We start from the raw sequence: 17,299 nt of genomic DNA, 5'->3' as shown, positions 1-17,299 counted from the left end.
CTTAACCCCCATCTATGGGGTATTGTCAAAAGGAAGATGAGAGAACCTGAACCAACAAAGCAGACGAGCTGAAGGCTGCTATCAAAGCAACCTGGGCTTCCATAACACCTCAGCAGTGCCACAGGCTGATCGCCTCCATGCCACGCCACATTGATGCAGTAACTGATGCAAAAGGAGCCCCGACCAAGTATTGAGTGCATTTATTGAACATACATTTCAGTAGGCCAACATTTTGGATTTTAAAATTATGTTTCAAGCGGTTATAAAGTATTCTAATTTACTGAGATAATGACTTTTGTGTTTTCATTGGCTGTAAGCCATAATCATCAACATTAACAGAAATAAACACTTGAAATAGATCACTCTGTAATAACTGTATATAATGAGTTTCACTTTTTGTATTGAAGAACTGAAATAAATTAACTTTTTGATGATATTGTAATTTACTGAGAAGCACCTGTTTATGTGCTGAGTTCAGGACGTTAAACGAGCGTGATCGACAATATTCATTTCGTTGTTTGCCGGACTCTTTCCACCAGCTGAGGAAGAATGATGGGCACAGAAGGATGATTAGTAGATCAATCTGTCCTCATACAGTATCATGTTATCTGCAGTTTTCTACGGGCGATGTGCTGCTGAGAACAACTATTTATGTTTCAATCCAATCACCCTATGAATGAGCAGCATTTTACTCATTCATTGGGTGATTACTGCCATGTTTACACCTATGAACTCTCGTCTGCACTGCCAGGATTTATAAATGCAGATGCTACACACTTGGTATGTGACACAAACACTGTATGTTACACACACATATGTATATAAGGAGCAGATACATACATATACAAAGCACATACATACAGACACATGCATACACGTATCACATACATACAGAGGCGTGCATAAACAGAAACGTACATACAGTGGGGAAAATAAGTATTTGATACACTGCCGATTTTGCAAGTTTTCCCACCTACAAAGAATGGAGAGGACTGCAATTTTTTTCGTAGGCACACTACAACTGTGAGAGACAGAATCTAAAAATAAAAAACAGAAAATCACATTGTATGATTTTTAAATAACTAAATTGCATTTTATTGCATGAAATAAGTATTTGATCACCTACCAACCAGCAAGAATTCTGGCTCTCACAGACTTGTTAGTTTTTCTTTTCAGGCTATGTGCCCACGATGCAGAAATGCTCCGGATTTTTCCTGAACGTTTCTGCATCTCCCTGGCAGAAAAAACGCATGCAGATTGTACATGTGGATTGTACATGTGGATTGTACATGCGGATTGTACATGTGTTTTTCCTGCCAGGGACATGCGGATGCGAAGCGTTCTTCACTTGCATTTCTGCATACGGGTTATCAAGCGCTTTCCAAGCGATTTTAGCATCACTTGGAAAGTGCTTGACAACTTGGTCACACTATATAAATCCATGCAAACAGCATGGATTTATATAGTGTGACCGTAAAGAATGGTAAAAAATAAATATATACTTACCTTCTGATGGCCCACGGTGTGCTTGTGTCTGCTTGCCTACAGCTCACGGTAGATTTAAGGACCTGCCGACGTCGGCTGTCACGTGACCCGTCACATGACTAAATGACGTCAGCGCAGGTCCTTTAGTCTACCGCAAGCTCCCGGCAGATGCAGTGATGCAGAATCCATGCGGTCCAATGCAAGTCAATGGCGGCGAAAACACCGCGTTTACGCAAAATAATTGGTAGTGCTGCGGATTTTTCCGCAATGATAATCAGCAGCAGAAATTTCCGCAGCATGTGCATAGCACATGCGGATTATCATTCGGGAACGTGGCTGACATTCTACCAAGCGTTTTTTAAGCGTTTCTGCAGCGGAATTGCCGCTGTGGAACGCTTAAAAAACGCATAGTGGGCACACAGCCTCAGAAGCCCTTCTACTCTGCACTCATTACCTGTATTAATTGCACCTATTTGAACTCTTTACCTGTATAAAAGACACCTGTCCTCACAATCAACATCTCCATCATGGCCAAGACCAAAATGTTGTCTAAGGACACCAGTTACAAAATTGTAGACCTGCACATGGCTGGGATATGCTACAGGACAATAGGCAAGCATCTTGGTGAGAATGCAACAACTGTTGGCGCAATTATTAGAAAATGGAAGAAACACAAGATGACTGACAATCTTCCTCGGTCTGGGGCTCCATGCAGGATCTCACCACATGGGATAAAGATGATGAGAAAAGTCAGAAATCAGCCCAGAACTACATGGGAGGACCTGGTCAATGACCTGAAGGAGAGCTTGGGCCACAGTCTCAAACATTACCGTTAGTAACACACGTCTTCATGGATTAAAATCCTGCTGGGCATGTAAGGTCCCCCTGCTCACGCCAGCACATGTCCAGGCCCGTTTGAAGTTCACCAATGACCATCTGGATGATCCAGCAGAGGCATGGGAGAAGGTCAGGTGGTCAGATGAGAACAAAATAGAAGTTTTTGGTGTCAACTCCACTCGCCGTGTTTGCAGGAAGAAGAAGGATGAATACAAGCCCAAGAACACTGTCCCAACCATCAAATCTGGTAGGGGAAACCTCATACTTTGGGGGTGCTTATCTGCAAAGGGGACAGGATATTGAAAATGGGTCGTGGCTGGGTCTTCCAGCATGACAATGATCCGAAACACATAGCTGGGACAACTTAAGGAGTGGTTCTGTAAGAAGAATTTCAAGGTCCTGGAGTGGCCTAGCCAGTCTTCAGACCTGAACCCAATAGAAAATCTTTGGAGGGAGCTGAAACTCAATGTTGCCAGTGACCGCCCAAAACCTGAAAGATCTGGAGAAAATCTGCATGGATGAGTGGACCAAAATCCCTGCTGCAGTGTGTGCAAACTTGGTCAAGAACTACAGGAAATGTCTGACCTCTATAATTGCATCAAAGGTTTCTATACCAAATATTAAGTTCTGTTTTTCTATTGTTCAAAATACTTATTTCATGCAATAAAATACAAATTAATTATGTAAAAATCATAAAATGTGATTTTTCTGGATTTTTTTTTTTTTTTTTTTTTTTAAGATTCTGTCTCCCACGGGTGAAGTGTACCTACGATAAAAATTACAGACCTTTCCATTCTTTGTAGGTGGGAAAACTTGCAAAATAGGCAGTGTATCAAATACTTATTTTTCCCACTGTGTGTGTATGTATTTGTATATATGTACAAGACCTATGGTGATGTCACATGACTGTGATGTCACGGAAGGTCCTTAACCTGTCTCAGCATTGGAAATCAGATTGATATTATCAATCTAATTTTTGCTGCAGGCCCCTGGGGAGTTGGGGCCCTAGGCAAATGCCTAGTTTGCCTACCTTTAACACCGGCCCAGCTTGTAGCCTAAAGGTAACTTGTCATGTTGAAAATGGTTTCTGATCTGTAGGCAGGATGTTATAGCGCAGAAGGAGCTGATCAGACTGATTTATACATTTTTATGTACTCAATCGAGATGGTTTGGGGTGAGCTGGACCGCAGAGTGAAGGCAAAAGGGCCAACAAGTGCTAAGCATCTCTGGGAACTCCTTCAAGATTGTTGGAAGACCATTTCCGGTGACTACCTCTTGAAGCTCATAAAGAGAATGCCAAGAGTGTGCAAAGCAGTCATCAAAGCAAAAGGTGGCTTCTTTGAAGAACCTAGAATATAAGACATATTTTCAGTTGTTTCACACTTTTTTGTTAAGTATATAATTCCACATGTGTTAATTCATAGTTTTGATGCCTTCAGTGTGAATGTACAATATTCAAAGTCATGAAAATACAGAAAAATCTTTAAATGAGAAGGTGTGTCCAAACTTTTGGTCTGTACTGTATATACAGTAAATCTAAAAAATCTACATACCCCTGTTAAATGCCAGGTTATGTAAACACATCAGAGCAGGAAGAATAATTTCAGAACCTTTTCCACCTTTAGTGTCATCAATAATCTGAATAAATCTGTTGAAAAACAAACTGAAATCTTTTTGCTTCGAAACAGAAATAAAATAATGTGGTTGCATTAAAATGCACACCCTGAAGGGAAACCTTGTAAAAATTACCTGGAAATATGAAGTCAATCTGTACGTTAATAGCGTTATGAAGCTGCCAGGCACCAGTACGGAAAGACCTGCTGCCAGGAGGAAATGAAGTTTATTCCTCCCCGCAGCCTCAGTCATAGGGGTGGGGCTTCAGTCACCGCTCAATGCGTAGTGAGCGGCGGCTGTAATGGCACACCCAGCACTGACTGCCAGCCAGCTCTAATGTTGATGTGGCGATTCCCAGTATGTGTGGGCGGTCACGTGAACACATGTATACAATTTGCGTAGTTGTGGTCATGTGTCCACTAGACTCTCCTCCACTTCTCTCAGTTCCATTCTGATGAGACTAGTCGGCACATGACCGCATCTATTCAATCGCATACATGTGGTCACGTGACTGCATATGAGGAATACAAGGGAATCAAGACAGTGTCTTGCAACATGCCATAGCTGTAGAAAAAAAGACCGCACATCCAAAAATCTTACATTGATCTAATGCCGTATGATTTTTGAATGAGCTGTCCATGTCTTTTTCTACAGCATTGACCCATTAACTCAGTTTGCCTACTCAAAATGTTTTCATTGAAGGGTGCCATAATTACCCCACTTCCACTCATTTCTTTGGTGGGATGTAAATTACTTTGTCCCTGCCTTTCCTACTCTGTAGCTTTCTTATATGATTGTCTTTCAGCTATTGTGTGCTGTGCTCTGCTTAGCTGATGCTTGTTTCTTCTCTCCACTGTGTAGTGATTGGTGAATCACCCAGCTGCCTTACAGGTTCCTAATTTCACATTACTAGGAGCCAGCAGCTTGGCAAAGCCAGGGAGACTGTGTGTGACTGCAGTAGTGTCCATCCGCACCGGACTTCAGAGCTGCAGCATCACTATGTTCTGTACTGGCAGATGTCTCTCAGGTGCTTTCCGAGTAGCTTCAGCGTGCTCATATATTAAGTTCAAGTCCCTGCGTCCACATGATTTATGACTGTTAAGGAATCCTCACATGTGTTGAGGCTGACTAACAAACATACAATCTCTGCTTGTGTTGAGACTGACTAACAGCCATAAATCAGCAGACGCAGGGACTCGAACTTAATATACGAACACATCGAAGATGCTTGGAAAGCACCCAAGTGCGCTTGGCGAAAGGGTTAAAGCGATGGATTGTGATCAGTAAATTACATACACTGTCAGGTGGGCAACATTACACTGATTAATATGATATTTCTCCTTCCCCCATGACGGCACCACGGAGGAGGGGTTGATCCGCCCTTCAAGGACAGGAAACCTACAGATAAAGGGGCGGTACCTCTCTCCTGCATCAGTTGGTTTCCTGTCCTTGACTGGATCCTACAGTTCCGGAAGGAGGCATACCTGCGGGATGCCTGAAGATGATCGTCGTGGGATGCCAGGCCCGGCCAGTCCGATCCTGGCAGCGGGGGTTCCCTGCCTCGGCTCGTGCGGTGCCCTGATGCGCCACCGCTGGGGTAAGTGGCCTTTAGGGAGTGCGGGGGGGGGTCCAGACGAAGAGGACGGGGCCTGTCGGGGCCCGCCGAGGTGCTGTGCTGGACCCCCCCCTGGTTGCGGCTGGTGGAAGCGCGGCGCTGCCCGGTGGCGTACGAATGGACTTCGGGTCTGCCGCGCAATGCATGACTGGGAAACCAGTCTGCACTGGCGCGAGTGTACCCTCGCAGGTGCAGGGGAGGAGGGGGCGCCGGATCACCGCAAGCACTATGGGAGGGCTCCCAGTTCCTTAAAAGACAGCTGAGGATGCCAGGAAATTGCTTCTCTGAAGCTCTGGCACGCTGTCTAGGGAAAAAAATATATAAAGCAAAAATGAGTGACCAGGAGCTACTTGAGGAGCCAGAGCTGCGTCCTCCGTCGCTACCACCGCCGCCAACCCAACGCAAGAAAAAGCCGGAAGAGACGGGACACCAGGACCGTAACAGTGGAAGCGGGCACTCCGGCTGATCGTCGCAGCGCAGCAAAGACTCCACCTCAGCATCTTCCAGGAGGACTCCGTCTACAAAGATGGCTCTGCCTCCTGAACCGGGAAAAAAGAGTACGGGGAAAACAAAGAATTGGACCTGTGCACTATGCACAGAAGTCTTACCCACTACTTGGGATAAAAGACTGCAGCTTCTGCATTGAGCAAACTATATGTGAGGAAACCCCGAAATTTGCCTCTGAACTTAGAGACTTAATAAAGTCGCAGGTCGAAGATACCATTAAATACTTTCGGGGGGGTAAAAAGCTAAAAAAAACAAACTAAAAACATATCCCCCGAGTCCGGGTCTAGCAGCTCTGAGAATGGCGGAAATTCGGACACATCCGTCTCTTCATCTTCCTCTTCCTCGTCTACAGATAGAGGAGGACGGAGCTGTTTCCCTATCGAGGAAACAGCCTCATTAAGGCTGTCAGGTCCACCATGGGGTTAGCAGATCCCCGGCCCAAGAAGTCTATCCAGGATGTAATGTTCAGCGGTCTAGAGCAAAAAAAGAGGAGATCTTTTCCACTAAATAAGCAAGTTCACTCTTTAATTAAGAAAGAGTGGAAAAGACCGGAGAGGAAGGGCTTATTTTCCCCTAAGCAAAAGTACCCGTTTGATGACCCTGCATGTTCCTTTTGGGAGAAAGCGCCAAAACTGGACGTCGCCATAGCCAAAGCCTCAGAAATACTACCTTCCATTTGAGGATATGAGCTTCGTAAAAGACCCCATGGATTAAAAAGCAGACACCTTCCTAAAGGGTTCCGGGGAAGCCGCTGGCGGCAGTTAAAACCTGCGGTAGCTGCCACATGTACGGCCAGGTCATTAATGGTCTGGCTAGACCAGCTTGAAACACAACTGCGGCAGAAAACATCTCGAGACACAATTCTACAAACTATCCCGGTAATGAAAGGAGCAGCGGCCTTCCTAGCTCACGCCTCTGCGGACTCCGTCAGATTAGGAGCTAGGACGACTGAGCTCACTAACGCGGCCAGATGAGCCCTCTGGCTCAAATGTTGGCCCGGAGATCTACAGACAAAATCGAGATTGTGCTCCATCTCCTGTGAGGACGAGTTTCTATTTTGGCCCACCCTTGATGACATCTTAGAAAAAGCAGGGGACAACAAGAAACTGTTCCCTATCATGTCTAACAATGCTTACAGAAAACCTTTTCGAAGCAAAAGGTTTATATGTAGAAAATGCCCTAAAGAGCAGGATAGGTGGGAAGACAGGAGAAGGAAGACCAAAGGGTTCCTATTTAACAAACCCCCCCAACGATAGCAGAAAGCCCTCCCAATGAGGATTTGCCCCGGGTGGGGGGAAGGCTATCAGGCTTTCTCCCAGCCTGGGAATTAATATCCAACAGCTCATGGATTCTGAGCCTAATACAGTCGGGCCTGAAACTCCAGTTCCTCACATTTCCTCAGCCAAACTTTGTCGTAACCCCCGAAAGGTCCTCAAACAAGGAGCAGCTGGCCTTGGAGCAGGAAATCCGGGGATTGGTAGGGAAGGCGGTCCTTCAGGAGGTCCCTTTGGGGGAGGAAGGCATGGGCTTCTATTCTCCGTTATTCCTAAGAAAAAAAACAGATGGGACTTACAGGACGATTGTAAACCTAAAAAAGCTGAACAAACTTTTGAAGGTGGAAGCCTTCAAAATGGAGACAATAAAATCAGTAAAAATGCTGTTTCCCGATTGTTTCATAGCCGTCCTGGATTTAAAAGACGCTTATTATCACGTCCCGATACACAAAGATTACCAGAAGTTCCTCAGAGTAGCAGTTCCCATAGGTGGAGTGGTCAAACACTATCAATATACAGCCCTCCCATTCGGCATCGCCATAGCCCCAAGGGTTTTCACCAAAGTTATTGCGGAGGTGATGGCTCATCTAAGGGAACAGAACACCCTAGACGTCCCGTATCTGGACGACTTTCTGGTAATAGGCAGTTCCTTCCTAAACTGCAAAACCCATCTGGAAAAGGTCATGGATTCTTTGACACACTTAGGATGGCTTTTGAATCTGGAAAAATCCAAAACAGAACCATGCCAGATTCAGGAATACCTAGGCATCGTGCTGGATTCAAAAAGACAAGAGTGTCATCTCCCCACAGGGAAAATTCACAAAATCATAGACCAAATATCACGGACAAAGTCCCACCTGTCTATGTCCCTACGGAAAGCCATGTCCCTTCTAGGCTCCCTGACAACATGTTTCCCGGCCGTCCAATGGGCCCAAATACACACCAGGGTCCTACAGTGGGAAATCCTAGAGGCAGAAAAATCCCTAAAAGGGCATTTAGAAGGGCAGCTAACGCTATCTGCAGAAACCACACTTTCCCTAGAGTGGTAGGGTAAGATAGACAATCTAGCCCGGGTTATTCCTTAGACAATCCCTACACCTCAAATCCTGACCACAGATGCAAGTCCCGGAGACTGGGGGGCTCACCTCAACAACCTTGAAGCTCAGGAGGTCTGGACAGAACGTCTAAAGCTAGTTTTCTCAAACATGAAGGAGCTTCTAGCAGTAGAGTGGGCACTCCGTGAATTCATGCACACACTTCAAGGCCACCACGTGAGGGTCTTCTCAGACAACCGGGTAGTAGTGGCGTACCTGAACCTCCAGGGGGCGTACACTGTCCCATTCCCTGATGCAGGCGACAGAGGTCATCTTTCGCTTAGCCGAGGAAAACTTACAATCCCTATCAGCCTTACACATAAAAGGGATAGAAAATCACACCGCAGACTTCCTGAGTCGGACACAGTTGAAGCAGGGCGAATGGGAGTTAAATCAGTCAGTTTTTCGTCAGATTGTACAAATGTGGGGACATCCCTCCATAGAGCTGTTCGCCAACAGTCGGAACAAGAAAACGCACTCTTTCTGCTCCCTAGACCCCAAAGGAAACCCCATAGCTTTGGATGCCTTCATAATCCCATGGAGTTACCCTCTAGCTTATGCTTTTCCTCCGACTGCCCTGATTCCCGCTGTTCTGAGGAAAATCAGGGAAGAGAAAACGAGAGTAATCTGGATAGCCCCCTTTTGGCCTAAGAGGGCGTGGTTTTCTTGGCTGAGGATGTTATCAATCTCCGACCCATGGGTGCTTCCGGACCTTCTTTCTCAGGGTCCGGTTCTCCATCCGCAGCCTGAAATTTGAGAGGGCTCTTCTGAAGGACAAAGGTTTCTCTCCAAATCTTATCACCACACTACTTCAAAGTAGGAAACCAGTGACCACCAAACTTTACGGGAAAACCTGGAAGAAATTCCTTTCAGTCTCCGGTTCCAGGCTGGGAGGGGAGGTTCCATTGACAGCTATCCTGGAATTTTTACAGCGGGGTTTGGAACAGGGTCTGGCCACAAGTACCTTAAAAGTTCAAGTTGCGGCCCTGGGAGCCCTGTACAATTTTGATATGGCTAGGGATAGATGGGTATCTAGGTTCATTAAAGCATCATCCAGATCCCGACCCATCCCCTCCCGAAATACTACACCTTGGGATTTAAACTTGGTCCTTTCAGCTTTAACGGGAGCCCCTTTTGAACCTCTGTCAGAAGCGTCCCTAAAAATTCTATCCCTCAAAACAGTGCTCTTAGTAGCTCTCACATCCGCACGTAGGGTTAGTGATATTCAGGCCCTTTCGGCAGGCCCCCCCTTCACACAAATCTTGGAGGATAGGGTTACTCTGAGAACTGACCCTGCCTACCTGCCAAAAGTGGCGTCAAGATTTCACAGGTCCTGGGAAATCACCCTCCCTTTCTGCCCCAACCCTAGGAACACGAAAGAGAGAGTCTTGCATACACTAGACGTCAGAAGGTGCCTAATCCATTACCTAGAGGCAACAGAAGAGTGTAGGGAGGATAGTTCTCTCTTTGTTTGCTTTCAGGGCCCTCGTAAGGGGAAGAAAGCTTCCAAGGGCACGCTGGCCAGGTGGATAAGTGAGGCCATCATACTATCGTTCTCCTCATGCGGGGAAGATACCCCGGAGAAGCTGAAGGCCCACCCAACAAGAGCGATGGTAGCCTCCTGGGCGGAGAAGGCCGGTGCTACAATAGAGCAGATATGTAGAGCGGTAACCTGGTCTTCCCCCTCTACCTTCTTCAATCACTACCGGCTAGACTTAACCTCCTCTTCTTCAGACCTTACTTTCGGGAGAAGGGTTCTGGAAGCTGTGGTCCCCCCTAATGAGTCACTTCTCTGTAATTCTCTCCGTGGTGCCGTCATGGGGGAAGGAGAAAGACATAGTTACTTACCGGTAACGGGATTTCTCAGAGCCCATGACTGCACCCGTACATTCCCTCCCTTCACGTGTGGGTGCACACACTTATTGATTACCTGTTGTAGCCACGTGATGTTTCTGACAAGTTCTTAAAATGTAAAATTTTGTGTTAATAACCTGGCAGTCCTCTCATGCTCTGTAAACAACTGATGCGGGAGAGAGGTACCGCCCTTTTATCTGTAAGTTTCCTGTCCTTGAAGGGCGGATCCCCTCTCTCCGTGGTGCCGTCATGGGCTCTGAGAAATCCCGTTACCGTTAAGAAACTACGTCTTTTGATTGATGAAATCCGCCCTGTGGTTGTTGTGTAATCTTTACTTTCAGTTTGGAGATAATGACATGACATGTCTGACATGTTGCGGATTTCAAACACGCACTACAGGTCAGTTTACTCTGTAAAAAAACAAAAGGGGCATGAAATTTATATACATCTCATCCACTTTGCTGGAACTGTAAGACAGAGTGTCATAAACTCACTTAAATCTCATTGTGGAATCTTAACGTTAAGGAGTTATTCACACATCTGTGTTTGAACACATTTGTTCAACACGGGCGTCTGAGCCTAAGGCTATGTGCCCAAGATGCAGAAATGCTCCGGGTTTTTCCTGAGCGTTTCTGCATCTCCCTGGCAGAAAAAACGCATGCGGATTGTACGTGCGGATTGTACATGTGTTTTTCCTGCCAGGGACATGCGGATGTGAAGCGTTCTTCACATGCATTTCCGCATGCGGGTTGACAGGCGCTTTCCAAGCGATTTTAGCATCACTTGGAAAGTGCTTGTCAACTTGGTCACACTATATAAATCCATGCAACCGGCATGGATTTATATAGTGTGACCCCAAAGAATGGTTAAAAATAAAAAAAATAAATCTATACTTGCCTTCCGATGGGCCCCGGAGCCTTTCTTCGCTCCGTTCTCCCTTGCCGGCAGATCTCAGTACACTGCACTGAAGGACCTGCCGTCACATGACTGTGACTTCAGTCCATCGCGAGCTGCCGGCATGGGAGGATGAGCGCAGCGGGGGCCGTCAAAAGGTAAATATAACATTTATTTTTTATTTTATTATTTTTTTCACAGGTTCTGTGGTGCCCGGGTCCGGAGGAGAGTCACCTGTCCTCCACACCTGGGTACCATCCGCACATTAGAACGCATGGAATGCGCATCTACATATGCAGTGATGCGTAATCCATGCGTTTCAATGCAAGTCAATGGCGGCGAAAACGCAGCACTTCCGCAAAATAATTGGTAGTCCTGCGTTTTTTTCTGCAAAGATAATCCGCAACGGAAATTTCCGCAGCATGTGCACAGCACATGCGGATTATCATTGGGGAACATGGCAGGCCTTCTAACATGCGTTTTTTAAGCGTTTCTGCAGCGTTTTTGCTGCTGCGGAAAGGCTTAAAAAACGCATTGTGGGCACACAGCCTAAAGGTGTTTTCCAGGCCTCATTTTCTGTATTCCATCGGCTTGCTCCACCTACAGATAACATCATCCCTACTTACCCCTGTTCTGCTCCACCGCGCCTTGTTGGCTGTGGTGTTTAATGCTCTGGTAAAATAATTTCAGTGCATTTTAGCTTTTTTTTAATCTCTTTCTGCAAACAGGCTTATTAAATATAGGAAAAGAGGAGGCAACGCTTGAAGAGGTGTTGGCGTACCTTGATCACACATACTGCGGACAGGTTTCTGTTGAAACAAGCCAGTTACAAAACTTAGACGAACGGGAATGGTTTTCCAGAAGATTTGAAGAGTTAAATCGGGAAACCTTTTCTACAGAAGAGAAAAAACATTTGGCAAAGCTGATGCTTGAATGCCAGGTAACTCGGTGTACATCTTAATGGGGACATACTAAGGGCTCGCTCACACGAGTGTATAATACTCGCTATGCCATGTTTTATCGGATAGCACTCGGCCCAGTGTTATTCTATGGGGCAGGGCAAATCTGCAGTTGTTCTCTCATACCGAATCGGCATGAGAAAAATGATCACCGCATGCTGCGAGTGCATACAAGAATCAACTCACACCACCCATACAAGTCTATGGGTGTATGTAAACCATCGGATATCATCTAAGTGCAGTCCAATTACCGCTGACACATACAATGGAGGAGATGGAGAAATCCAATCTGATTAATTTACTTTATATTTGATAGATCAGATTTTTACAAATGCAGCAATACTAAATATGTGTATTTTTTATTTATTTTTTAATGGGGCAAAGGGGGATCGCCCTGTGATGACGTCATGGGCACCTGGAATGATCCGCCCCCTTGCCGGCGCGTATTAAATGCCGCTCCACCCACGGCTGCTAAAGGCACATAATGGCTGATTAAATCGAGCCCGCATCAAAGGAACGCGACATATGACAGACATGTACATCATATGTCATGAAGGGGAGTCTATCAGCACAGAATGACTGTTCAAACTAAGTACAGGCGCTAGGTGAACCTTTTGGCACTGAGCGCCTACTAGAAGAGAGCTAGAGACGAATGTGTCCAATGTTGCTTGTTAATGCTGCGTTGTGTCCAAATTGACACTTTTCATGCATGTTAGAAATGATTACAACATAAATGTATTTGTTCCACACCATTTTTTTTTTAAACCGCTATGACCAGTCTAGAGTATGCAAACTTTGAGACCTTTACGTTGAAATTTAATCATAAATATATTGTATTTTATGCCAAAACCATGCCTTTTTCTTGTCACTTTTACGTTTTGACATACGCACAAAAGCGGTGCATTAAATGACTTAAAACATTCATAAATTTGGTCTATGCATTTACAAGGAAAGGCCTGTATTTGCACAACATTTTGGGTGCAAAGCTTTGATAAATGTCCCCCAGTGTGCCTTGGTAGATTGTTTATATCTGTCTCTTTCTTTTACATAGGAATTTGATCATTTTTTGGCCACTAAATTTTCAACTGTAAAACGATACGGAGGAGAGGGAGCAGAAAGCATGATGGCTTTCTTCCATGAGATGTTTAAAACGTGTTCCTTCAGTGGTGTCACAGATGTGATTATAGGAATGCCACACAGAGGGCGACTTAACCTTCTCACTGGACTTCTTCAGTTTCCACCAGAGGTAACATTTAAGCAAAAAATAAACATAATATAAAGCAATACACTTTAATAAGGTTTTCTGTTTTCACAAAAACCCTGTCCTGTCAGCTGTAATTTTGTTTTTAAAAAAATTAACCTTGGTTTTCTCACCCTCCTTGGGTCCAACGATGAGTCTCCACCATTGCTCCAGGAGTCTGATATTGTCTGCAGCTGTGATGATACATAGACAGTGTTGCAGTCAGAAAGTGGGCTCACTTGTCTTCAGTGCTGTTAGTGTGACGTCAGTATTGCAGACAATAGTCAGGAGCAGTGGGAAATATTAAGCGCTGGACAATGGGAAGGTGAGTAAAGAAGTTTTTTTTTGTTTTTAAAAAAAAAAATTAAAAACAAACCGCCTGGGAACAACTCCATTTAATGTGAACAACTCCACCTACTTCTGGGTTGCATTACTCACAAAGGAAAATAGTCTACAGTCCCTGGTCTCAAAAGAATAAAAAACTCCTTACAACTGTCCGTGGAAGACGGAGCATCAGTGACTCAGAGCTCCACCTGTAACTTCTAGAGAACTGGCACTGCACCAGTCTCACCATAGGGATAGAGTAAACGTCTTATTTCACAATGCACAATGACGCATTGAAAATGACACTTAGGCCAAAGATGGCCTTTATCAAGCCCTGTCTGTGGTGTAGCATTTTAGGGGAAGTCTGTGCATGTCCTCCCAGCAGAACAAAACACAATAATATATTAATGTAGATGCTGATTTACTTGTCGGTTTAGACATATTGGGTTATGTAGCAAAGCAGTGTCGGAGGGCCCACAGTTCAGTTACATTCAATATTACTTGACCCTTGTTGACAAATTTACTGATTCGTCTATATAATAATAAATTGAGTAGTTTGAGAAATTAACGATGAGATGCTTTCCTTGTCTGTACATGTTGCATTAAATGTAATGTGCCGAACACTGGAGATATGGACGGCGCACTCCTGCACAGGGGCCCACCATGGGCCAGTCCAAGTCTACAGAAAGTGTTTTCAATATTGATGTGACACATTGGGAGTGGAGATTTTGTTCTCACTCTGCTCCCTGTGATTGAGGTTTCAAATGGGTTGTCCAGGCTTGGGGTTTAAGTCTGCAGTCACTCTATGTAAATCCACAGCGTGCACACTGTCAGCGCCGGTAGTGGGCGGTCATGTGACTGCAAGTATGCAATTTGCATACATGCGGTCACATGCCGACTAGACATGCGCAGCCTCTCCTAATACAAGAGAATTGAGCGAGTCTGGACATGTTTAGTTTGAATGTGGCCAGACCATATTTGCAGTCACATGACCGCCTGTTCCTGGCACTGTAGAATCCTGACAGCTCGCTCTATGCCCGCTGAGAGAATGCAGTCACATAGAGTGACTGCAGACTTTAGCCCTTAACCTGCATTTAATGGAAATTAATCTTTATATAGGTTATAGTTAGTTAATTTAGTGACTAAATGTATAATTGGTGGAGAAAGGTTTAACCTGATGGACCTAGGTCTTTTTTTCAACCTATGTAACGGGAGTCGGCATGATGCACCTTCTCTGAGCCGGCTGTCGGCTTGACAGCTGGCTCAGAGAATGACCGACTCCCAGTCTGGGCCCCCCTGCAGACTGCGCCCGGGGCACATGCTCCTCCTGTCTTCCCCCTAGATACACCTCAGGGTTATGTCCTAATATTGCTATATTTTATAGAGGATTTTCTATGTTTCTTTTTATTTAAGTAGACATCTTGCAGTAAGGTGTTATATCAGAACTTAGTATTATACTCCTAGAATAATGGGAGAATATATTAAAGGGGTTGTCCAAATGCACAACTAGTTTTTCATTGCTATGGTCCCCCTTATAAAATAACAGCCTATACGCTTCTCTGATGTCGGCGCCATTCCAGCGATGACTGCACTGGTTCTCCCGAGGCTTAAGTGATGTTATGTGTCTCGATTTCCACAGCTAATCAGCAGCCACTTCACTCTCTCTTCCTTCTTACATAACTGACATTTGGTGGAAGTCAGAGAGCAGCAGCCCACGCTAGTTCCAGATTACAGTTTCGTCTGAAGTAGGCGAGAGTGAAGTGGCCGGTGATTGGCTGCAAGGCTCCAAGAGACCAAGTGCCATCATCTGTGGAATGGCACTGAAGGTGAATATAGGCTGTTGTTATTTTATAAAGGGGAATATAGCTATAGAGAAGGGTTGTCAGTAGTGGACAACAAGGATCCCAAGGATAGGTCATCAAAAAAAAGTAGTGGCCCACCGGCAGCTATACAAAATAATTGAATAACCTCCCGTTCCAGATAAGTGCCATTGATGTTCCCTGATATACTGAGGTCAGGTTGAAGTTGGGTATACAGGCTGTGATGTCTGCAGCCTATGTAAACGTTATACCAGCAGGGAGCATTGGAGGCGCTGTGCAGGAACAGAGGGTGAGTATTTATAATTTCATTATTCTAGCAGTGTTATTGCCTGTGTACGAGTTTAAATTATCTTGAACTACCCATTTAATACCTTTGCAACGCAAAAATGGTGGGGTTAAGTAGATTCCATCTCTCATTTTCATTGATTTAATTGGTTGCTATGGACAACTCTTAGTCCTTAATTTTGCAACAGTTTTGATACATATCCCTGTTATTTCTTCCCACCTTATATTTTGGTACCTTTTCTTTCTAGTTGATGTTTCGTAAAATGCGAGGCTTAAGCGAGTTCCCTGAAAACTCTCCAGCAATAGGGGATGTCCTTTCCCATTTGACTTCCTCTGTCGATTTGGATTTTGGTTCAGATAAGACTCTTCATGTCACAATGTTGCCCAATCCTTCACACTTGGAAGCAATTAACCCGGTTGCTGTGGGCAAAACTCGTGCAAGGCAACAGTCTTTGTCAGATGGAGACTACTCTTCAGATGGATCTGCACAACCTGGTGACAAAGTTGTGTGTCTTCAGGTAAATAGTTGCATTTAAAATGTATTTGTTTGACTCCTAAACCTACAAAACCTAAGATAAAAATAAAATGAGCAACCACCCTGTAGTAACTAAAAATAAATTAAGATTAATAGTACAAGTAAATAACATGGGGTACTTAAGTAGTATTTTAATGAAAAAAGCATAAAAGCCCATGCCATGCCGCAAGAGAAATTGACATGCTGCGGATTAGATAAATGCTCCACAGGTCAGTTTACGCAGCATTAAAAAGAAACACAAAGGGCGTGAGAGGTCTATAAATCCATCCACTTTTCTGGAACCGTAAGCTGCTGCGTTTTGATGCAGCAAAAACATACAGCGTCAAAAACGCACCAGAAGCAAAAGCTCATTGTGGGAACATAGTATAAATGTGGAGATCGAGCTCCATTCATAGCTCAGCTCCATTCATAGCTCCGCTCCATATCACTAGAACCTCGTTCTAGTAGTAGTTCCCAGTTGCGGGTTCAGCAAGATATACCCTGTCACATGAATGGGGGATAACTTACTATTTTGGGAATAACGCTTCAGTCCTGCTAGAATCAATATGTACATTAGTCTACTCCTGTGCTTATCAAACTGTGATTCTGTCCCCACCAGTAAGGTGCCCCCTAAAGCACAGCAGAGGAGACAATTTTTACAAAAGTGATGAGCTGCACAGGGATTTTTTTATTTTATTAATCTGGCTGCAACAAAACCTTTCTTAACAAAATGAGTGAATCATTTTCTACTAATATTAATGTTATATCAATCGAGCTGTATTTGTAATTATAGCACGGACTTTCACAATAGATGGTGACAACCAGGCATCACCTTGGTCTACCATGCGAGACCCCAGTAGAAAGTTTGGAAAGCCCTGGTCTAATCAAAAGCTATAGTTAAAGGGGTTGTCCACTACTTATTATCCCCTCCTCAATGTATCCACCTGGGGCCATAAGTGTTTTTGTAAATACCTTCTGTTGCA

General features: G+C 44.7%; 1 protein-coding gene across 1 annotated transcript in view; it reads left to right on the top strand.

Moving 5' to 3' along the window:
* DHTKD1 (dehydrogenase E1 and transketolase domain containing 1) overlaps positions 1-17,299 on the top strand; it is a 58,338-nt gene that overhangs the window by 18,501 nt on the left and 22,538 nt on the right. The window contains exons 3-5 of the mRNA XM_073652386.1: positions 11,903-12,114; positions 13,185-13,379; positions 16,051-16,320. Of these exons, the coding sequence (XP_073508487.1) occupies positions 11,903-12,114; positions 13,185-13,379; positions 16,051-16,320 (677 nt within the window). The remainder of the gene's footprint in view (positions 1-11,902; positions 12,115-13,184; positions 13,380-16,050; positions 16,321-17,299) is intronic.

The sequence above is a fragment of the Phyllobates terribilis genome, unplaced genomic scaffold (assembly GCF_046119375.1).
Source record: "Phyllobates terribilis strain yellow unplaced genomic scaffold, ASM4611937v1 Scaffold_11__3_contigs__length_659146591, whole genome shotgun sequence".
NCBI classification, from domain to species: domain Eukaryota; kingdom Metazoa; phylum Chordata; class Amphibia; order Anura; family Dendrobatidae; genus Phyllobates; species Phyllobates terribilis.
Note: the sequence above shows the minus strand (reverse complement) of the source record. Positions and strands in the feature narration are given on the sequence as shown.